Genomic DNA, 22,997 nt, shown 5'->3' with positions numbered 1-22,997 from the left:
TTTCTTTTACAAATGAGGGTGCCCTTGTATTTGGGGGCCCACAGACACATAGAAATTAAACAGTGTTCTATTGAACCACCCCCCTGTCAAGGAAGAAATAAAGAAATTAAAGACTTCCTAGAATTCAACCAAAATGAAGGCACAATGTACCCAAGCCTATGGGACACTGTGAAAGCAGTGCTAAGAGGAAAGTTCATAGCACTAAGTGCCCACATAAGGAAAGTGGAGAAAGCTCACACTAGTGACTTAGCAGCACACCTGAAAACTCTGGTGTTTTCATTATTATGTGGTGAGGAGACTTTCCTTTTTGGTCTGGTCTGTTTGTTGTTCTGTAAGCTTCTTTTATTTTTATAGGTATGTCCTTCTTTAGGTTGGGAAAGTTTTCTCCTATGATTGGTTAAATATATTTTCTGTGCCTATGAGCTGGACTTTTTCTTCAGTTCCTATTATTCTTAGGTTTGGTCTTTTCATGGTGTCCCAGAATTCCTGGATATTTTGTCTTAAGAATTTCTTGGCTTTAACATTTCCTTTACTGGTGAAGCTATTTCCTCTATCACATCTTCAACACCTGAGATTCTCTCTTCCATCTCTTGTATTGTTGTTTCTGCTTGCATCTGTAGTTCCTGATCGTTTACCCAGATTTTCCATTTACAGATTTCCCTTGGTTTGTGTGTGTGTGTGTGTGTGTGTGTGTGTGTGTGTGTGTGTGTGTTTTACATTGCCTCTATTTCAGCTTTTAAGTCTTGAACCATTTCTTTCACCTGTTTGACTGCTTTTTCTTGATTTTCTTTAAGGGATTCGTTATTTCTTTCAATTTTTAGTTGTCTTTTTTTCCTTTAAGGGAATTTTTCATTTCTTCTTTAAGGGCTTCAATCATCTTCATAAAGTTTTTCTTAAGGTTGTTTTCTTCTGCTTCATCTGCATTGGGATGTTCAGGTCTTGCTGTTGTAGAACCACTAGTTTCTGGTGGTGCTGTATTGCTCTTCATGTTGTTGAGGGTATTCTTACCCTGTTGTCTACCCACCTCTTCCTCCAGTCGGAACAGGTGGAGCCTTGTTTCAGGGGGCTCCCTTTTCTCCAGTTGGTGTAGTTGGGGGCTGTGATTCCCTTGATGTTTGTAGTAAGGAGCTGTGGGGTGCGTTCCTGCCGCTCCAGCTCCCGGCTGCCTGACTAGCTTATGCCCCCGAAATAACAACACACAAATTGTATTCACTTAAACACTGCCTGGCCCATTATTTCCAGTCTCTTATTGGCTAATTCTCACATCTCGACTACCCCATTTGTAATAATCTGTGTAGCACCACGAGATGGTGTCTTACCAGGTGTCTTGCCTACATCTGTCTGGGGTCGGAGAATCATGGCGACTGCCTGACTAGGCTTCTTTCTCCCAGCATTCTGTTCTGTTTACTCCGCCTACCTAATTTTCTGTCCTATTAAAGGGCCAAGGCAGTCTCTTTATTTAACCAATGAAATTAACACGAAACAGAAGACTCTCCCCCATCAATTGCTCTTTCATGTGTAGGCAGAGCAGAGCCTTTGATTATCGTTCCTCCAGGTGCCTTTGAGCCCAAGGCTCAGATGGCCATTCCTCCAGGTGCAGGAGGAGCTAAGGCTGAGACTCTAATGGTCAGATAATTTTTGGAGGCCACTGCTATAGTTGCAGCCCACTGTGCTGCTCACACTTCTCCCAGCGGCCTGGCCTGGTCCACCCGCCACCAGGCTGCTTCCCATGTCAGTCATAATATTTTTAACCAAGTATTGAAACCAAGTTTGAATTTGTGATGATTATTAATCCTTGTCAGCTTGACTAGATTTAGGATCACCATGGAAACACAGCACTGGGTGTGTCTGGGAGGGTATTTCCAGAAAGGTTTGACTGAGGAAGGAAGACCTACTTGAAAGTGGGTGGCACTATCCCTTGGACTGGGGTTCTGGATGAATCAAAAGGAAGAAAGTGAGCTAGCTGAGCATGCACATTGGTCTCTTTCTGCTTCCTCGCTGCAGATGCCACGGGACCTAGTGTCTCACACCCCTGCTGCCATTGCAACCACAAGGGACTGGACCCTCAGACTGTGAGCCAAAAGAAAAACCACAAAACCTTTGGGTTTTCCAGGTATCTGGGCACAACAGCAAGACAGCATCTAATATGGGGCTCTTCTGGGTGAGTTACTGATTTGACTTCTTACTTCCTTGTAAAATGTAGAAGTCAGGAACCTGATGAATACTCAGATCATTTGTAGATGCATTTAGGCCCAGGGTAGAAGAATAAGTGGCCCATGATAACATTCCAGTTTAGACCACTGATAGTAGCTCTGTGCAGGACAGTCGCCCAACTGTCCTTTCTCTGCCTGTGCCATGTCATAAAGCAAATTATACTCCATATCTGCTCCTGCCAAACCAATCAGATCCTACCCAGAGAAGCTTTCATATGTGCGTGTGTGTCTGTGTCTGTGTGTGTGTGTGTGTGTGTGCGTGCGTGTGTGCCCACATGCCATGGCACAGGTGTATAGGTCAAGACGACTTCCAGGAATCAGTTTTGTCCTTCTACCATGTAGGTTCCTGGGGTTGAACTCTGGTCAACAGGCTTGGCAGCAAGTACTCTTGCCTACTGAGCCATTTTGATGGACCTCTTCTACTTTTTTATTATTAGCTTTTTAAAAAAATAATCTACACTCTCACTCATTCTCTCCAAATCATTGGCACCTGCTACCATAGCTTTATCTCAGTACCATTTTCTCCATATCAATGCCAGATCCTCAGCCCCACTGGCTATCTATATCTGAATCTTCTATTAACCGGGTGTGATTACTAATAGCTTGATACTGTTTCTAACCAATGAGCATAGACTTTAGTAAACATTTTATCCCCCTCTGTAATATTTGTGGTTGTCTCTCCTTCACCAACCTAATTATGAATAACTAGAGAACAACAGATATATTTGTCTTCTTCCTTCTCATCCCTAGAATATCCTTAAAGTGGTAGATACTCCGGTGTAAGTGGAATTAATAACTAAATAAACACATTCTTTGCTCAGAGTACACTTTAATAAATTTTTTTAAAATTGTGTTTATTTGACATCTGGGTTTGCAAATGATAGGAACAAAGGTACTGGGCCTGGATAAACACGAGCAGGAGCTGGGACTCTGGTCAGTTTTACTTGTGAGTGGGAAGAGAAAAAAATAACATGAGGTGAAGGCAAGAAGGTGAAGTAGTGAAGAACCTCCAAGTAGTCCAGGGGTCCTGGAGTGACTCTCCAGTGGCTCTGCACCCCGGTTCATCACAGATGGCATCCCATAAGCCAGTGTGAGAGTGGCCGGCCTGAACAGTGCAATCTCCATTCTACCCTGTGGAGTAAAAAGAGAAGTGTTTTTGCTCTCTGTGAAATCACTGCTTCACCACACCCCTACCCTAGTATTGCAGAGTCTTTCCTGCAGAGAAACATTCAGAGCCCCTTCATTCCTAACTTGGCTTCCTTTCTGATTCTTCTTTGAGGACCCCTCACCCTGGGGCTTGCCCTCTTCCCTCATTTGTAAACATCCACTTTTTTTTTTTTTTTTTTTTTTTGGTTTTTTAAGATAGGATTTTTCTGTTTAGTCCTTACTGTCCTGGAACTCACTCTGTAGACCAGGCTGGCCTGAAACTCAGAGATCTGCCTGCCTCTGTCTCCCGAGTGCTGGGATTAAAGGCGTGTGCCACCAACGCCCGGCAGCATCCACATTTTTAATTCCTCATTTCCCTTTGAAGGTGGGTGTTACTATTCCATAGGATTTAAAATTAATTAGAAAAAATTCTAGTTGCAATCTTTGAGCCTCCCCTTCAAAACGGATCAGCCCCAATAATCATTAATTTTCCTTCCTGGATCTTGTTTTGAGCATGCAACACTCATAATTCTTCATTCTTATCAATCCCTGGATATGGGAATGTTTATTATATTAGTTCTATGTCCACTTTGAAGCACCGGAAAGATCAAGTGGTCCCTGATGCATCCAGCTTTGAGGAGCTGAAAACTTAGAGGTTATCTGTCATCTAAAGGGCCCCCTTTAACCTAGGAAATATTGTTTATTATGAGAGAGTCCCTGCAGGAGACACATTTGTATTACAACTTTGCTATGCTTTCAGATGACTGGATCAATGAGAAGACACTGGACCCGTTAGAGTTGCTGTCTCAGGAACTTTAACTAGGACTAACCGGTCCCCTAGGACTTTAAGTTACAGACTTCGGATGCTGTATTGTGTCTTGTGGGTTGGAGAGCAGAGGATGCTGGTCTGCAGAGACTGGCAACTTGCATGTGCAATGGAAGCACATGGGATGCCTCTGACTGTCTTCCAGTCTCTCCTGAGGTTCCAACCTTTTCCTGAGGTCCTGCTGTATCCCTTCAATGGGCACAATAAAAGGCCATTTCACAAAGTGAACGTCAGGGCTGGGGAATGGTTCACAAGCATAAACACCAGAGTTGGATTTCCCCCCAAAACCCACATAAGTGCCAGGTAGGTTCATCTGCCTCAAATTCCAATGTTCAGAAGGCTGAGACAGGAAATTCCTGAAGCAACTGGTTAGCCAGACTATCCAAATCTGTGAGCTCTGGGCACAATTCAGAGACTCTGCCTCTGTGAATGAGGTGAAGAGAGATTCCGAAAGACTCCTGCCATCATCATCAGGCTGCCACATGCGTGGATGCAGAGGTGCATACCACAATACACAAACTAAAAATAAGGAACGAAGTGTCTAGATATAGGAGCAAGTAAGTTCCCTCTGCTAACTCAAGTTGCTTTGTCTTATTATCATCAAAAGTTACTACAGGGCGGTGGTGGCAGCACTCGCCTTTAATCCCGGTTCTTGGGAGGCAGAGGCAGGTGAATCTCTGTGAATTTAAGGCTATCCTGATCTACAGAGTGAGTCCCAGAACAGCCAGAGCTGTTTCACAGAGAAACCCTGTCTTGAAAAACAAAAACAAAAACAAAACAAAACAAAAAAAAGGTTATTAATTCAATGTCAGAGTAAGAACCAAACTCAGGAGTTATGACAAAGAGCACTAAGGTCATCCACTACCCCATCTTTTTCTTTTTAAATATTTTGAGATTTTTATTTTTGTTTTGTATTTGAGAGTGTTTGCCTGGTTGGGTGTATGTCTGTGTACCACGAGTATGCAATGCCAGTGGAGGCCAGAAGAGGGTGTTGGTTCCCCTAGGACTGGAGTTGCTGATGCCTGTGATTTATCCTGTGGGTGCTAGGAATTGAACCAGAGTCCTCTGAAAGAGCAGCCAGTGGTATTAACCACCAAGAAATCTCTCTAGCCCCATATTTTTCTAAACCTCTGTAAGGGACTGCCCCCAAGTCCCTGTTCACTGCCCCTTGCTCTGTCATATGCTCTTCCTTGAGGCTGTGCCCACTAACTCAGTCTCATCCGTCCCCCTTACCAGTTTTTCATCCCTCCTGCTGCAGACACAATCTTCTTGACACAGTGGATGGATGAAAGGAGGTTGGGATCTAATAGTTCTGAAAAGAAAGAGGCGATCCCCTGTGATGTGTACAAAGGCTAATCCCAAAGACCAGACAGACACTGTCTCTGCTAGGCCTTGTCAACCTAGGGCCTGAGCACTTCTGGATTAGGCAAGGCCACCATCCTAGGGATACATTTAGATACCGCTACAGTGGCTGCCAGAGATGGGCAGTGGGGCCAGGAGGAGATTTGAGCCTGACCATAGCTATTTCTCTTGATGGGTTAGGTAATGCCTCACCCACAGTTTTCAGGATTTCTGGGAGAAAGGATTGTGAAAACAGACCACACACAGACGAAGACAAAGTCCCTCTTATAAGGGGGTGGTCTGTAGGTGAGAAGCCCAGGGGTGCTCAGGTAGGAAGGAGTCACTGGCCCTGTCAAGCCTCCTGGGTTAGCTTTGAGGCAAGAAATTTGTACCTGACCTTTGATTGGCCATTAGCCTGGCCACAAGTAAGTGGTTATACCTGAGTATTCAAGGCCACAAAGCAAATTAATTTCAAGACTGCCTCCCTCCCTCCTTCCTTCGCTCCTTCCCTTCTTCCCTCTCTTTCTCTCTCATTTCCTCCTTCAGACAGCATCTCACTGTATGGCCCCAGGTCAACCTTGGACTTCTGGTCTCCAATAATCCTGCTGCCCCAGCCTTCCAAGCAGGTGGTACTAGTGACAACATACTTGGCACAGTTCTCTGAGCCTGAATTTGCTCATCTAGAAAACATACACAGATCATAAATAGTTTCTATTACATGGAAGAGTAGATAAAAAAAATGAGCTATGCATATGACATGCTCAATATATAACATGTTGAAAATCAGTGTGGCTGTAATGCCCTTCCCATCCACTAAGAGTCTTTCTGGATCCTCCTCAAGGGACCCTCCAGACCTCATGCCAGGGTGGGGCATTAAGACTGTGGGGCTTTTCCTGTGCTCAGTCAAGGGATTCCTTGCTCTTAAATCATGCCTGCAAAGACATGCCTAGGCTGTGCCTGTAAGTAGAGCCTGCTCTCCTCTCTCGCCTCTCCCACCCTAGGGCTCCCAGCCAGACCGTGACAGTTCATGTGGCAGAAGTTCTCGGAGTGACTCTGGTAGTCATTGCACCAGTAATGGCTATTGATCTGGAAGATGCCGTAGTCGAAGCTGCCGTCTGCATTCTCGTTCACCTTTGATATGTTGAAGTTGCTTTCCACAAAAGCCAAGCACAGCCCTTAGAAAAGAGAGAAGAGGCTCAGGCTTTAGGAAGGCTACAAACTGAGTGGGAAGAAGTTGACTGAAAAAAAAAAAAAAGCGGGTAGAGGCGAGGAATCGGAAGACAGAACAAGGCCCAAGAGCTAGATAGTCCTGAAGAGCCTGAAATACCCACGGGCGTCACCAGCCCTTCAGTCCATTTCCCTGTCCACTTGTATAGCTCCCCCATCTTCCCACCCACTTATGTTTTCTGCACTTGCTGAGTACCTACTGTGTGCCAGGAACTAGGCACAGCCCAATAGACTGGTGTTGACTTCAAGGGGCCTAGTACAGATAAAACAAAAGCGTGGGCTTAAGACACACACACACACACAGCAGGGTATGTGGAGAAAGTGCCGTAAGGCGGGTGTGCACAAATTTCAGGTGGAAAGGAGAGATCCCTGTTGTAATAAGAGCGGCGGGGCTGCGTCCCCGGCACCCAGCCGCCCACATGGCTAGCTTATGAACCAAAATAATTACACGGAAACTGTATTCTTTTAATCACTGCCTGGCCCATTAGCTACAGCCTCTTATTGGCTAGCTCTTACATATTGATCTAACCCATTTCTAATATTCTGTGTAGCACCATGAGCTGGCTTACCAGGAAAGATCTTAACCTGCGTCTGTCTGGAGTGGGAGAATCATGGCGACTCCTTACTCGGCTTCTTTCTCCCAGCATTCTGTTCTGTTTACTCCACCCACCTAAGGGCTGGCCTATAAATGGGCCTAGGCAGTTTCTTTATTATTTAACCAATGACCTTCCTCCATCAGATCCCTTCCCTGCAGGACCATGGACCTTGGCATTGGCTGTTCCTTTGGCCTGGAATGCCTTTCCTCTAAACATTTGGTCATTTCATTCAATACTACCCAGTGTCACTGCCTCAGAGTCCGCTAACTTCCTCATTTCAACACTTACCTTCGTGTATTTATTTATTTTTAATGCTTTTTCTAAGTGGGGGGAGGGGGAGGGAGAGGGAGAAAGAGACAGGCTGAGAGGCCAAGACAGAGAGCCAGAGAGAGAATGAAAATGCATATTGAACTCAGAAGACAACGTTTGAGAGTCAGTTCTCCCCTTCACCCCGTTGGGGCAGGGCCCTTCTTGTCTCTGCAGTGCAAGTGCTCTAGCCGGCCTCTGAGCTTTAGGCTGCTCTCCCCTTCTCTGCCACCCATTCTACCATGGAGCTGGGATTATAGGTGCGGGGCAGGGGGAGATTAAGTTTAAATTATGTGCGCACACACACACACACACACACACACGTGACTTTAGGGTGCTCATAGAGGCCGGAGGTATCAGGTCCCCTGGAGATGGAGTTGCACGTGGTTGTGGGCTGTTTGACATGGGTGATGGGACTCAAACCCAGGTCTTCTGGAGGAGCAGAACATGCTCTTAACTGCTGAGCCATTTCTCCAGCTCCCACTTTAAAACAGAAATGTCAGTTTTAGGAATCAAACTGAAGCTGTCAGGCTTAGAAGGCAAGTGCTTTTGCCTTCTGAGCCATCTGCTGACCCCTTATGCCTTTTTTGTCTGTTTGTCTGAGATAAGAACATGCTGTCTAGCTTTGGTTGGCCTCATAACAATCCTCTTGCTTTCGACTCTGGGAATCATAGACTTAATGCATTTTGACCCCAGCTAATACTTTCTGTCTGCATGTGTGCTTATTGCTGCTCTTGCCTTCCTAGAATGCAATCACTGTGAGGGAAAGAATTCCGTTTACACCTAACACAGTGGTGCATAGTCAGTGCTCAGTTAGTAGTTGTTGATTTAAATGTGGCTTGTTGGGAAAGGTTTTGTGATGGGGGGAAGATTGTCCTTTGAGCTTGACTTTGAAAGACAAATGGCAAAGAAAGGAAGGTGGGTAAGAAAACTAGAGGAGGGGTGGAGAAATGAGACCGTGGCACTCACAGTCGGGCAGGGAGTAGCCCTCGAACCCATCCACGTCCTCCTGATGCAGTATCTTGGCCAAGACACAGCGATTGATGATGTCTCTGCTACTCACCACCAGGAGGCAACTTGCCATGCACATGAGCAGCACCTTCATGGTCCTCCAGAGGAGCAAGGTGCCTGCCAGTCTCTGAGAGCCAGGGATCTGGAGAGAGAAAACCACATTCCTCTGCTCACTCGGTGCTCAATGCTTGGTCAGTTCCAGTGCCTGCCTCCCCACCCCAACCTCACTTTACAGCCCAAACCTATCCTGGAACTCATCATACAACCAGGCTGGCATCAGCAATCTCCTGCCTCTGATTCCAGAGCCTTGGTGTCACAGGCAAGAGCTACCACACTCAGCTCATTTTTATTCATATCATATTTTTGCTCACAGAAAATTGAAACGCAAAAGGAAAGAGTAATCTCATGGTCCTCCATATACCTATTGCCCAGATTCAACAGCTCAAAGACCACTCTGGCTTCATCTGGCCTCCTGTAGTGAGTATTTAGGCACAGGCAGCATTTGGATACCAGGATGGGGTGGTGAGTGTTGGAGGAGGGCTGCTTGTTGGTTCCCAGACACCTGGCTATCTTAAACCCAAAATAATCACACAGAAACTGTATTAATTAAATCACTGCTTGGCCCATTAGTTCTAGCTTCTTATTGGCTAACTCTTATATTAATTTAACCCATTTCTATTAATCTGTATATCGCCACATGGCTGTGGCTAACCAGCTAAAGTTTCAGCATGTCTGACTCTGGTGGTGGCTCCATGGCATCTCTCTGACTCTACCCTTCTTTTCCCAGCATTCAATCCAGTCCTCCCTGCCTAGCTCTGCTCCATCTCACCCTGCTCTGCTATAGGCTCAAAGCAGTTCTTTATTCATTAACCAATAAAAGCAACACACAGACAGAAAGCCCTCCCACACCAGGTGAGGTTGGCAAAGGGGAGTAGAGCAGATTATGTTTCATCAGCATTCGTGGTGCGTGTTTGACCATGTGCCTTAGAGGAAGGGCTGGAACACTGGGGTGCCAGTTGCCCCCAGCCCATACTGGCAGACACGTGAAACAAGATCTTCACCACTGCAAACCATGCCTTGCGCAGTTCCTGGTGGGCTACTTGTAGGTTATATTGGTTTGTTTCTGTTCAAGGTGCTTGCTTATCAGAAAGCAAGTAAAAGTGATCTTGTTATAGAAATAACCTGCACTTTAATGTTTTTTTTTTGTGTGTGTGTGTGTTTGTGTGTGTGTGTTTGAAGATCAAGTACTCTAAATTCCCACCCACTGCCAGCTATCAAAGGCTGGGCTGCTGTGTGACTTGAACAACATACTTACCTCTCTGGACCCCATGTGTGAAATTAAGATTTATTTATTAATAATTATTCAATAAGAATGATGTAATGATTCAGAAAAAAATAAACACCCAAGACTTGTTCCTTACAAAGTGGAACTAGGACTCCTAGGAATGTGGCAAATTTCTGGGCTACAATAGGAACATGGTGTAGGCATACTGATTGGTTTGAACAAGAATTAACATGGGTACCAATCAAGTCTAAGGTGGTGGAAGCTGGAGAAAGGTCAGAGCTTGGATAGACTGTCTTGATCCTTCCCATATTGCTTAGCACAACCCATACAGTGTTTTGACCTTGCAACTAAAATCAGCATTGTCAGTGAGGCACAAAGGACTCTCTGTACCTCTAGACACATAAACTCTTATGAGGTGTTCTGGTCGAGGATGGGAAGCCTGAGTCTGATAATAAAAAAAAATAAAGAAGGGAATATCTGTAAAATAACTGGGTTCTCTCCTTCAAAGTTCTCATCCCATGAGAGCACACGGGGGATGGTCCCATCATAGGATGCGTGTCTTTTTCCCTTTAAACCAGGTGTGTGATGCTAAGGGCAAAAGCCAGCATCTGCAGGGCAAGATGACTTCTCTGGTGGCCTGACTTGTTTCCTGGTCTCTTGCTCTGTCTTTGTTACACGGCATGCACTCAGGACATCCTTTGGTGGTTCTCACTAACCCACTCTATTGTTGCAAATAGAACAAATGGCCCTGTTGAATTAGGATTTCAGGTAAATAGCATATCTCTGTTTAACTGACAGATGTGCCATGCAGCCCTCCCCATGCTGACTCAGAATGGCCCTCACAGGTCTCTCAAAGCTGAAGGGTCTGCCTTGGTCCATTAAATCCCCTCAGGGATTTCCCTCAGGGTGGCAGTGGTTCCAGCATGTGGTCCTATCCAGCTTCCAAGCCTACCTACCTCTCTAACCCTAGCTTCCAGCCAGCCCAGGGCCTTTTAGGAAGATCTACAGGACAAGGTGGCTTGCGACAGGAGCCTCCTCTTCCTCACCAAGCACTTTCCAGCCTCATCATCCGGCTCTTGGTTCTCTTTTCTCTCAAGAAGGCACGTGTTCTTGGCCACCCCAGCCTTCTGGTTCTGTGATGTCATCACTCCCGTAAATATGCTGGTTTGAACTGTGAAAACTGTCCAAGCTTTAGGTAGAATTGGCAGGCGGGTCTGGAAGGCAAGGTGTCTCATGTAAGGCGGGCCTGCCACCTCCCGTCCTTTCTGGGAACAGGGCCACCTTGACTTCTTAGGAGAAACTGCAGTCACAGGTCCCTGCCCCTGGGCTGCAGGGGGGTGTCCATGTTTGTGTTCTGAACTGAAGCTCCTCAGAGCTTTTAAATTTTGCACAGTACCCAGAGTCTGCATTTTGAATTTCTGTGGGCACAGGCCCTATGAGGCACTAAGCCTTTGTGAAAAGTCTGGAGTCTAGGCCAGGATCCAGTCCCAGAGGCAACCCTTCAGGGACCCACATACACCTTCTGCTGCTGTCTGGGGCTCAGTGAGTCCTCTCTTCCATAAACAGACTTGAGTTGTGTTTCTGTTGTATGTTCACACAGAATACCTGCCTGTTATAGCATGGAAATACTTCAAAGGGTCACTGAGAAATCTTTAGAAGTTACTATTACTAAAATATGTTTTGTGAAAAGGAATTGTAGGTCAAGCATGATTGAGAAACACAGCATAATTTAGAAGTTTGGAAACAATGCCCACCGTCTTGAAGCTGATACTTGCTGGGCTAGCCAGCAGCCACTAGAGGGCAGAAGCAGACCATGTCCAAGGTTTTGGAGTTTCTGTTTCCAGAGTGCCTTCCCTTAGATGCCCTAGCTAGACTTCCCCAGTTGACCATAACTGTTTCCTTTATACTTGGTACAGCTTGGATTTCAGCTTTGGTCTCTTTGGTTCTGATTCCACCTTGTTGGCCCATCAGCACCAGGAGACTTCCCTGTGTTCCTAGATCTTTGTAAAAGAGGGTCCTGACTCAAGCAAGGGGCAGTCACAACATTTGGTTTGTAGAGCTGGCGAAGGCATCAGGGAGCTGTGATCCTCAGGGTGTCTTTAGAGAAATCTCCCATTCACTTTGCCTGGAGCCCCATGAGTAGGAATCAGAGTGTTGCTGCAGCATCACAAGCTTAGCTAGCCTGCTTAGCACATGGTAAAGAGCGGGACATCGGGATGAATGGGTCAGTAGAGGAGAAGAAGAGCAGAGTTAATGCGGACGGGAAAGTGATGGTGGAATGCCAGTGGGATGAAGCAGAAGAGCCTTACTAGGACAACAACTGTTGACCCCAATGAGCCCTGCTAGCGGGGATGCAATGCTCAGCACTGCCAGCAGGGGTTCATTTATCTTCATAGCGCTCTAAGCTTCAGAGAAATTAAGCATCGTGTCCAAAGCCTCAGAGCTGGTAGGAAGCAACCTAAAGTTGAAGTTGGATTTGATACGAACATGTGGGCTTAGCTGCTACACAAGGGGACCCACATGAACAAAATTGTCTTTATCTTTTTTCTTTTTTGAGGCAAGAACTCTCTCTGTAACCCAGGCTAGCCCCAGATTTGTGGTCCTTTTCCTGCCTTAGCCTCCCAAGTGCTGAAGGGCTTACCATTGAGCACCAATGTCCAGCTCTTCAGTTTTCTTTTTCTTTTCTTTTCTTTTTTTGCTAAACTAATGTTTGTATTTAGTCCATTGTTTTTCCCTGGCGCTCCCTGACAGTGTTTACCAAAACTCTGCACTTCCCCAATACTGCCAGTTTTGTATAGCAGGGAAGGGTATGGGAAAACGCACAACCAGGAAGTCAGGTACATCCCATCAGCTAAAAGGTAACTCATCTCACATCAGTTACTGGTCATGAGTAGCGGGGTGAAGGGTTATCTAAAAGCTGACCCTCAGTTTGCAGAGGACCACTTCAGTCTTGCAGACAGAGCTATCAGCTGTAAAGCAGAGTAACCCACTGTTAATAGTTCATCCTTACGCTGCTGAGAAAGCTGCCGACAGCCTGCTCTCATTCTCCTAGGCTTACAACTTTGTATTTCTTTATTTCTACATTCTTATTTCTGGAATCTACATTTCTGTATTCTTCCTCTTGGACTCTTCACCAAGCACTAACTAGGGAGATGGAGACAGGAGCTACGGTATGACTGGACAGAGAGAAGAATGTAAAGGGTAAGAGACAGGAACTCGGTGGAGTGTGGAGTCTGAGGATTCATGGAGATGATCTTGCCCTTTCAGTCTGAAGATCTGGTAGAGGTAAAGGCCTTTCTAGTGATTGGCTGCTTTGTTTTTCTGATCTTCAGGTTGAACCTCAATATCTGTCTCTGGGTTGCTATTACTTGTGCAACATTCCCCTACAACAAACAATTTAGGAGAGAAAGAGCTTGTTTCAGCTTTCCATTCCAGGTGACAGTCCATCGCTCCTGGGAAGTCACCGTGAAAAGAGCTTGAAACAGCTGGTCACATTACATTCCCAGTGAATAGTGGAGAGAAATGAATACATGCATTCTGCCTGATTGCCTTCTTGTGATTAGTTTGGTTTCTCCACTCTTAAAAGGTTCAGGATCTCTTGCCTAGGGAATGGCACTGCCCACACTGGGCACGCTCTTCTCATATCAGTTGACTTGGTTAAGACAATCCCTACAGACATGTCCACAGGTCAATCCAAAGCAGACAGTCTCTTGTTCAGACTCCCTTTTCAGATGGCTCTAGGATATGCTAACTATTACAGCTAACCATCACAAGCACATAATGTCTTTCTTAGCGACATTGGCATGGTTGCTATTCAATGCCACTTCAGGCAGTACATGCTCTCAACGACTGAGCCATCTCTTCAACCCAGTTCCCTCTTTTAAAATCTTACGAAGCAGGAAATAGCAGCATTTTTTAAAAAATAAATAAATAAATACCCACATAGTACTATTTTAGCCCTTGCTAACCATAGCAAGGAACTTTGGAACTTTGGTTCTGTTATCACACACAAAGTCAACCACAGAGAATGCGTCTGTGACTGAGTCTGTTGCAGTAAACTTACTTTATACAAACAGGTGGTGGCTAGAAGTAGTCCATCAGCTAGTCACTGATCTGTCTTATAAAAAGCAAGTGTGGGTGTCTCCTTTGAAACCAACCCTTGTAGTGTTAAACTATCATTTTCTCATGATAGTAGTCCTATGCTATTTTCAGTAGCAAGGTCCTTTTTCAAATGAAACCTTATAAATTTCATCTAGCCAAGGGCTGGAGACATGCTCAGCAGTGAAGAGCACTGGCTGCTCTTGCAGAGAACCCAGATTCACTTCTCAGCATCCATCCTCTCTGCCACTAACAAGGAGCTGCAACTCCGGTTCCAAAGGGTTTGTCGCCCACTTCTGGCCTCCATGGGTACTGCATGCAAAGGACCTGGCTCTGCAGTTAAGATCCTGTGGTGAGTGTACCAAGACAGCCAGACCCAGAAATAATCTTTTCTCAAACTGCCCCTAGCTTTTTTCAGTCATCATTGACCAGAAGAAGTCATATGGCTGGTTTGTGGAATATGTGAGTTCCTGGTTCATCTGTGTTACCTAACAGTCAATCACAGGTCACAGGCGAATGGATCCTCATGCCTACACAGTTTGGGTGGAAGAGATACTATCACAGGTTCTTTGCTTCTGAAAAAGAATGTGTCAGGGGCAGCTCCTACTATAACTGGTTACAGTGGAGAAGAGAAAGTCCTCAAAATAGTGGGTGGTGTTTCAGGCAGACAGAGCAAGTATTACCCATTTTCCCCAGGCCAGGCTTCCCTCACAAGATTGAATACAAGCTTAGCCAGAGCTAGCCCCTGTGCCTATGCCCCAAGTACTTGTTTAATGTCCAGAGTTCAAAAGCACTTTCCCTGAACAACTGAATGTGAAATCACATCCTGCTTTCCCAGGCCTTGATGCAAGGGATGAGAGGCACTATATGCCTGGTCCTTCCTTGGGCCAGTATCTGATTGCCATCCGATTACTTTAGAGACTCAGTGCTGAGCCCTTAGATATGCTCGTGAAGCCTGGGAGTGGCTTTCCATGCCTCAGCCAGAGTTGGCATCGCTAAGTCATCTGAGAGGCCACCTGAAGCTTCCTGTGTTCCATTAGCTTGTGGCCTCTCCTTTGGGTGCCCAGCTTGCCTTGTTTGCCCCTAGCTATCATTTTTAGCCAGCTTGTCCTTACTAAGTTTCTCTGTCCTCTTCTCTGACCTGGGATTCTTGTGGTGGGACTGTCCTGCCCCCCATGACTTCTCGGAGGTGGCACCCCATTTTATTGTTTTGAGACAGGGTACCATATATCCCAAGTGGGTCTAACTTGTCAGTTAGCAGAGAGAGGATGACCTTGAACTTCTGATCCAACTGCCTCTGTTTCCCCAGAGCTGGAATTACAGGTCTGCAACACCATGCACGGTTTATACCGTGCTGGAGGTCAAGCCCAGGGCCTTATGAGAGTGTTCTACCAGCTGAGCTACATCCCCAGTCCTTCCTTTTGTTTTTGTGAGACAAGGCCTCACACTGTAGCCCGTGCTTTACTGGGACATATGGGAGTTCACCTGCCTGAGCCTGTTACCCTACCCCTCCGCATGCTGGTACTATAGGCGTGAGCCACCATGCCTAGTCTAGAGGTTCCTTAAAGATAAAGTTGCTTTGTCTCCCAGGACTGCCAAACCAGGAACAAAGTCATCAACACATGAACCCTTGGGGGACAGACATTCCAAGCCTATTCAAACTTCAGCAACCATAAAGCAGCCCTGATTTTCCCTCCAGATGTCTGCACTGGCAAATATCCCCCAAGGGTCCACGCTAACAAGGAACCGCAGGCTCCTCAAGCCCTGTCATTAGGGCTGGCATCTTACTCCATTCCCTGTTGTACTGGCTGGTGGGGAGGCTGGTGCACAAATGGGCAGCCCAGAAGGAGCCTTCTCCCACTTTTCCTTCCTCCAGGCTTGTTCTTTCTGCTCGGGAAGCCAGATGCTTTTGGTTTAATTACATGCTGCAGTTGGAAGTACAGAATGTCAGTGCTGAAAAGGAAGGCCCTCGTTATAGATAATAGCTACCAGCATTTATTGAGCGCTTACTCTGTGCCAGGTGCTGCGCCAGGCCTGTTTCCAGGCACGGCCTTATTTAACTTTGCAGCATCATCTATGTTCTGCATAAAGAAACGGGGCCTTAAGAGGAGCTACAGAGAATTTCCCAAAGAGCTCTAGGTGCTGCTTCATAGCACAAGATATTGGTTGATATTCGGGAGGGCTGCATCCCAAACCCCCGTAGGGAACTCCCAAAGCATAGCATGAGCTTAAGGTCCAGAGAAGTCTTGCAGCAAAGAAACCTGTTCAGGTCAGTGTCTCATGTTGCAGATGTAACAGAACCGCTGCTCCAGAGAGGACAGTTTGAGAGCTGCAGATAGTGACCAACCTCCTCTACAGTTGGGGTCATGAAGCTCAGGCACTTTGGGGGCGTGCATGCTTGTGGAAGTCAGAGATCAGCCTCGGGTTCTTCCTCGGTCACTATCTGCCCTCACTTTTTTGAGGTAGGGTTGTTCACTGCTGGGAACCCACCAAGTAGGCTAGGTTATCTGGTCAGTGAGTCTCGGGAGTCCTCCTGTCTCTGCCTCACAAGCTCTGGTATTACAAGTATATGTGAACATGCCCCCACCTTTTTAGAAACGTAGTTTATAAGGATCAAACCCAGGTCCCCACGCTTGCAAGGCAAGCTCTTCCCTGGGCCATCTCCCCAGCTTAATGGATGAAACATTCAAAACCCCAGAGAGGAGGGCTGACTTGTCCAGAATCACACAGCCAACCAGGAGCCCAGCAGAACCATATTCTAGATCTCTGCAACTCTACTTGTAGGGATAATTCATTTGTATCTTAATAAATAAAACTTAACTGAAGATCAGAGAGTGAAACAGCCGCCCTGGTCAGCCTTACAGAGCAGGCAGTGGTGACACACACCTTTAATCCCAGTAGCCACACTAGTTTGCCATAGAAACCGAGAGGTAGTGGTGCACGCCTTTAATCCCAGCACTAGACTGGAATATAAGATGGGAGGAGACAGCTCTCACACACAGTCTCACTCTGAGAGTTCTGGAGGCAGGATCTCCATTTCGAACTGAGGTCGAGATAAGAGCCACTGGCTGGCTGTTTTGCTTTTCTGACCTTCACGTTGAACCCCAGTATCTGTCTCTGGGTTTTTATTATTCACGCTATATCTAATATTTTATAACCAACTGGTCATGGTGTTTCACCTGTTATCCTGCACCCATAAAGCTGAGGCAGGAGCATCCTGAGTTCCAGGTCAGCCAGGACACTATAGCAAGACCTCTCTTCAATCAGTCAGTCAGTCAGTCAGTCAGTCAGTCAGTCAGTCAGTCAGTCAGTCAATCAAGCCTAAATCAGACAGGTGGCAGAAGGTGAGGCATAAAGTCCCTGATACCCATGACAAATGTATCTGCTCTCCATTTTGCAATGCTTATATTGGCACTGCCCCTTTCCACAGTCTGAGGGCCTCCCTCTCCCCTCTACACACTTGCCACAGCAGACTGGGCACAACCCTAGTGCCATCATCGTGTGAACAAGGGGTGAACAAAGCAACTAGTGTACAATTCTGTACCCTGTGCAGTAAAAACTGTCATTGGCTTCCCTCCCGTCTGCCAACTGGAAACATGAGACCGTTTGGACAGGAACTGGGCAGAAAACAAATTTGCCTCAGGAAGAGCTTGCTAAGTAATGAACTGTGTAAACAGGAACCAAGGAGGGCTGCTTGCAGCGCTTCACAGAGTAAACTCCACTCAAGGGCTCTCGGCCTCTCCCAAGTGCACCGTCTTTCCATGGTCAACCGTTTACATTTTTAAAGGGGAGAGAAGGGATGGTTGAACATGCAAACTAACTTGGTCTAACCTCTGTTACAATCACTCACGTGTGCATAGAACACCGTATTTAGCCTGTTTACAGCGTAGTTCCCAGTATCTGCTCATGAGGACATTCTAGTCCTCAGGGTTCGGCTAGCCAGCAGCACTAATGATAGCCTAACCCTGATGGGCCACACGTGCCAGAGAACTAAAGGTTCATTCGAACAGCTGCAGGACAGGACATTGCAGCCTCTGGGTGGCCCCTGGCAGTTCCTCTTGGGGACCAGGTTGTCCACATGGCCCTTCCAGATCTGAGGGATGCAGTCTGTGGCTGAGGTAGAAGGTAAAAATAGTCCCATGTGGGTGGCAGCTGGGCCCAAAGGCACCTGCTTCCTTCCCTCTGGTGGGTGGCAGCCCAGGTGACAAACACCTTGTGGCTTTCTGAGGCCCCGCCCCACACTTTGGACTTCCCATCTTTCCTTCCCAATGACATACACATCTATCCACCCACATAGATCTACACATCTCTCCGCCCACATATATCAAGTGCTGGAAAGAGTGTGGGCTTGCTTGTGAGCATTATGGGTTTATATACTATCTGTGCCACACTGCCAGCTACGACCTCGTAAGATTTGTCTTCTAGGTCTCTGGAAGTAAGGGCTTCTTTCGCCAAGGCTTGCTGCGAGAGTTCAACAACAGAGCTGCTGATGCATTTGGTTTTGCAGCCTCAGTTTTTCTCCCCTCTCACTTCTACCAGTTGTTCATTTTCTAGCACATTCTCCAAGTTTGGCCATGAGGAAAGGGAAAAAAAAAATGGAAAGGCCAGTGTGAGGGATTGAGGTTCCTGCCAACAGCCGAGGGAGTATAGTAGTTTGAATGAAAATGGCCCCATTAGGCTCAGGGAGTGGTACTATAAGGAAGTGTGACCTTGTTGGAGGAAGTATATCTTTGGGGATGAGCTTTGAAGTTTCGGAAGCTCAAGCCAGGCCCAGTGGCTCACTCTCTCTTCCTGCTGCCTGTTGATCCAGATGTAGAACTTTCAGATCCCTCTCCAACAGGTGTCTGCCTGCGTGCCACCATACTTCCCACCATGATGATAATGGACTAAACCTCTGAACTGTAAATCAGCCCCAAATAGTGTTTTCCTTTATAAGAGTTGCCATGACCATGGTATCTCCTCACAGCGATAGAAACCCTAACTAAGATGGAGAGATCTGGGAAGCTAATCCTTTTGCCCCAGCCTACCTTTCAGATGACTGTGGCTTTAGCCAAAACCTGGAAGGACTCTTGTAAGGAACTCTGTGCCAGAGCCACGCAGCCTAGTTACTTCCAGATCTACCCCACCCCCGGGCTCTCCTCCCTCCACTGTGAAGCTTCCTGCTCTGCCTGCCTCCAATCAGATGGACACAGGCAATTGGCTAACTCTTGTCCCAGCAAGATCTTAGTGAATAGCCTAGATCTGTCCTCAGTCAGGTGGGGTGGTCTCTTTTCTAAACCCAAGCTCTCTTTTTCCAGGTCAAGGGCAAACATCTCTGGTCCCTCCTTCCACACTAAGTTATCCAAAGAAATCTCCCCAGGGATGGTGGATGGGGGTCGGGAACAGGCAGGAATAAATGAAAGCTTATGGACCAAGACATTGGCCATGTATGCTGGCCATGCTCACTGGAACAGGCATTGCCCTGAAAGGTCCCCTATTCTCTTCCTACTACCACCCTTTGTATCAGACAGCCGGGCTTCAGCTGGACGGAGTCAAAGACATGGACTCCAAGTCCAGGTTACGCTTTGGTCTGACCAGAAGAATGAGCGAAGGACAGAACCAAGCATTTGCTAAAGAAACCTTGCTGCCAAAAAGCAAAGCCCAGACTGTCTGGGCCAGATACTTGCAGAACGAAACAGCATGTTCGTTACAGTAGTCAGGACACTGCATTCCCATTTGCAGTGTGGAACACAAATAGAGACAACCGGGAAGAGTTTGTGCTAGAAAATAATAACCCCGGACTGCAGGATTTTGCAGTTTTAGAGCCCCCTCCCTCCCACTTTTGCTAATTTGTCTTCCTAAATCGTCTACAATGACTGTTTCTATTAAACAAGCAAACAAATAAAAATTCCCCCAAATGACTTAATTTTAATGAATGTATTAAGTAGGGTTGGTGTGTGGGGCCTGACGTAGGGTAGGAGACAAAGAGCTCTCATGGCTGTGACACCCTTCAGTCAGGGAAAAGCTGAGAGGCTCCAGCAGGGACAGTATGGCACAGCCTGGCCACCCAGAACCAAACCCGGTGAAGTGGGCAACGCTGGGGGCCATAGCTACCACGGCCCCCACCCCCACCCCGCGCGCTCCTTAAATGAAGTGGAGAAGGGTTCCAGATCGCCTCTGGAGCCACAGTTCCAGGAACCGGGTCCTTGGGGCGGCTTTCTTTCTAAGCAGAACAAAACGGCAGCTGCCCAGAGTGAGTCAAGGTTACTTGGCCCGAGGGCAGGAGCTGCCCAGAGGTTCTGACCCTTTCAAGCCAGTTTTGCGCAGGCTGCACGCTGGGAGGGATTCGTGTCCCCACAGTTTGGGCGCCGCGAGTGGGCTGGAGCAGGGCGGGGTAGGGCGGGGCGGAGCTCGGCGGTTGCCAGGGGCGGGGCGGCACGACTGGCGTGGATCTCCGTGGGCGACTGCCAGGCACTGTTTGTTGGCTCCCTCCAGCTCGCGCGCCGCCTGTTGCTCTCTATTCTCGGCCGCCGGTTTCCCGCCGAGAAGGTAGGCGGACCGAGAGTACCAGCGCGTGGGTTGCCTCCCGCCTTCCTCTCCTCCCGGCTCAAGGGTGATCAAGGGGCCCCCCCGGGCGTCCCCGACAGCGCGGACGCTGCCAGCTCCCGGCGCGCCCTGGACCGCGCGCCCAGATTCCGGGCGCTGCGCCGCGATGAACGCGAGCTTCCTGAATCACAGCGGCCTGGAAGAGGCAGGTGGTGACGCCCGGGCCTCTCTGGGGAACCATAGCCACGGGCTGGGCACGTGGCTAGACTGCTGCTCCGGGGGCGCACCGCTGACCGCCAGCGACGGGGTCCCCGCGGGGCTGGCGCCCGACGAACGCAGCCTGTGGGTGTCGCGCGTGGCGCAGATCGCCGTACTCTGCGTGTTGTCGCTCACCGTGGTCTTCGGCGTTTTCTTCCTGGGCTGCAACCTGCTCATCAAGTCCGAGAGCATGATCAACTTTCTGATGCAGGAGCGCAGGCCCTCCAAGGACGTGGGCGCCGCCATCCTGGGACTGTACTGAGCTCCGGCCGCCTTCGCCAACGTCGCAGCACCGCGAGCAAGGGACCGCAGAACATCTGCCTGGAGGCTTTAGCCCCCGGCCGTGGTCAGCGACGTGGCTCGAACCGCCCCAGCCTGAACATCTCGGGACTCAGCAGCAGCAGAGCGCGCGAAGGGACTGTCACTCCGGGCTCTCACTTTGTATGCGCTCCAGTGGGGGTAGGGAGCGCAGGGTTCAGCACAGGTTTTTTACAAAGAGAAGTTCCGGGCAGGGTGGGAGTGAAGCGGGGGGGGGGGGGGGGGGGGATGCAATGCGGGGTTGAGGTCACTTGCATAGGGATTTCGGGCGGGTTGGTGGGGGCTGATTCCGAGGAGGGTGCTGGAAGAGGCAGAAGAGTCTCAGATTTAGCAGCTAATCTCGCATTGCATCTGAAAATAAATTTTGTAATAAAACCATAGCCGTCGGGTTTCCTGATACATCTTATTTGTAGTGTGTGTGTGTGTGTGTGTGTGTGTGTCTGCGCGCTCCCGTGCTGAGGGGAAGGGAGGGAGCGAATGGTGTCCCTAGTTTAGGGGGCAGACAGCCCTGGAACTCCTTGGGTTCTCAGACAAAGCGAGAGAGAAAAAGGAATTGGTTTTTGTTGGTTTGGTTTTTTTTCTTTTCCTTCCTACAAAGAACTGTTTTTCTTCTACTCCTGTGGTAGAAGAGGCAGGTCCTTTGGGGCAGCCAGACAGCTGGTGAGATTAATTAAATCATTGGAAATTTTATTCTTCTCCATAAAGTGGACATGGAAAAAGAAAGAGAACGGAATCCAAATGGCGGATGGCTGCGAATAAAATAAATATATCAGATAAGTTAATTTGGGTAGGTAGGGGCTGGATCTCGTAAAAATTCCAGGCTGAGCCTAGAAGTCCCATCCAAGGGCTTGTTTAGGCCCACCCTTTCAGGTAATAGATGGGTGGCCTCGGAATGAGCCCCTTAAATGGCCTGCGAACACTATTTCTTCTGTGCACTAGACCCTCCCATTAAGAAATGCACCCTCCACTCTCTGTTGACCTGAAACCCAGTTTTGGTGGGGACTTGGTGCTTACTAGCCAGAAGGAAGTGAAGGGGGGCATTTGCAGCAAGTCTTAGCTCTGAAGGACAACTGTGCCCAGGCCATCTTCCCTCCAGTTTTTTGACCTACATGTACCCTCTTGGCCAGTCTCAGGCATAGAGTACTTAGAAATGTTTCTAGGGAAAGGAGAGCATGCCCTGCTCTCTCCTCTCCACCTGGGTGGAAATGAAGGAGAAAGGGAGAGAAGATGGCTGAAGCCTTCCCTGGCTTTAGAATGGGAAGCAGGAGGGACCGCCTCCCTTTGACAACAGTTGGGGCAAGGAGGAGGTGGCAGGGAGATTCTTAACAAAAACAAAAGTGGCAATTGAGTCTGAAGGATGCAGACTCTTCCTGTCTCCCACACAGTTCTGTGGAGTCACAGATATGTAGCTGTGTCCCTTCCTCCATCCTGCCATTCAGTCACATACCTGGGGATTCATCTGTAGGATGGACAGGCCAGTGAGGCCAGGTACCACAGAGCCCCTTGTCAAATATCTGAGACAACCCCCCTCACAGCATCCACAGCATGAAATGAATATTGGCATGCTGATGATTAGCATTGTCTCTGGTAGCCTATCGGACTGGATGGGGAGAGGCTTAGAAGATGGGGAAAACTTGAACACTGTGATTCTGGATTCTTGGTATGGGTTAGCACAGGTACCTAGAGTCTGGGGCACCTAGTGGCCAGGATAATGCCACTTAGACCACAGCAAGGAGTCTCTTTAACTCCCCCTAAAGAAGGAGATGGGGGATTGGGCAAGAATAAGGGCTTCAGATGTCTACCTGGCCAGGTTCCAGTGAACAACAAGAACTTCCTGGTACTAATGT

At 47.9% G+C, this 22,997-nt stretch overlaps 2 protein-coding genes across 2 annotated transcripts; one reads left to right on the top strand and one right to left on the bottom strand.

The window, feature by feature from the left end:
* Positions 1 to 3,277: 3,277 nt before the first annotated feature.
* Positions 3,278 to 8,760, bottom strand: LOC130878741 (lysozyme-like protein 6). Its single transcript, XM_057776834.1, has 4 exons — positions 8,625 to 8,760; positions 6,543 to 6,701; positions 5,419 to 5,497; positions 3,278 to 3,344 (listed from the first exon to the last, which is right to left on the bottom strand). The coding sequence occupies exons 1-4, from the start codon at positions 8,758 to 8,760 to the stop codon at positions 3,278 to 3,280; spliced, it is 441 nt and encodes a 146-aa protein (XP_057632817.1).
* An 11,686-nt stretch (positions 8,761 to 20,446) lies between these two features.
* Positions 20,447 to 21,346, top strand: LOC130878251 (reprimo-like protein). The gene has a single exon (XM_057776111.1). It carries the CDS (start codon positions 20,741 to 20,743, stop codon positions 21,092 to 21,094), a length of 354 nt encoding a protein of 117 aa, XP_057632094.1. The 5' UTR covers positions 20,447 to 20,740; the 3' UTR covers positions 21,095 to 21,346.
* Positions 21,347 to 22,997: the final 1,651 nt, after the last annotated feature.

Source organism: Chionomys nivalis, chromosome 7 (assembly GCF_950005125.1).
Source record: "Chionomys nivalis chromosome 7, mChiNiv1.1, whole genome shotgun sequence".
NCBI lineage: Eukaryota > Metazoa > Chordata > Mammalia > Rodentia > Cricetidae > Chionomys > Chionomys nivalis.
This window is presented reverse-complemented; position numbering and strand designations above follow the sequence as displayed.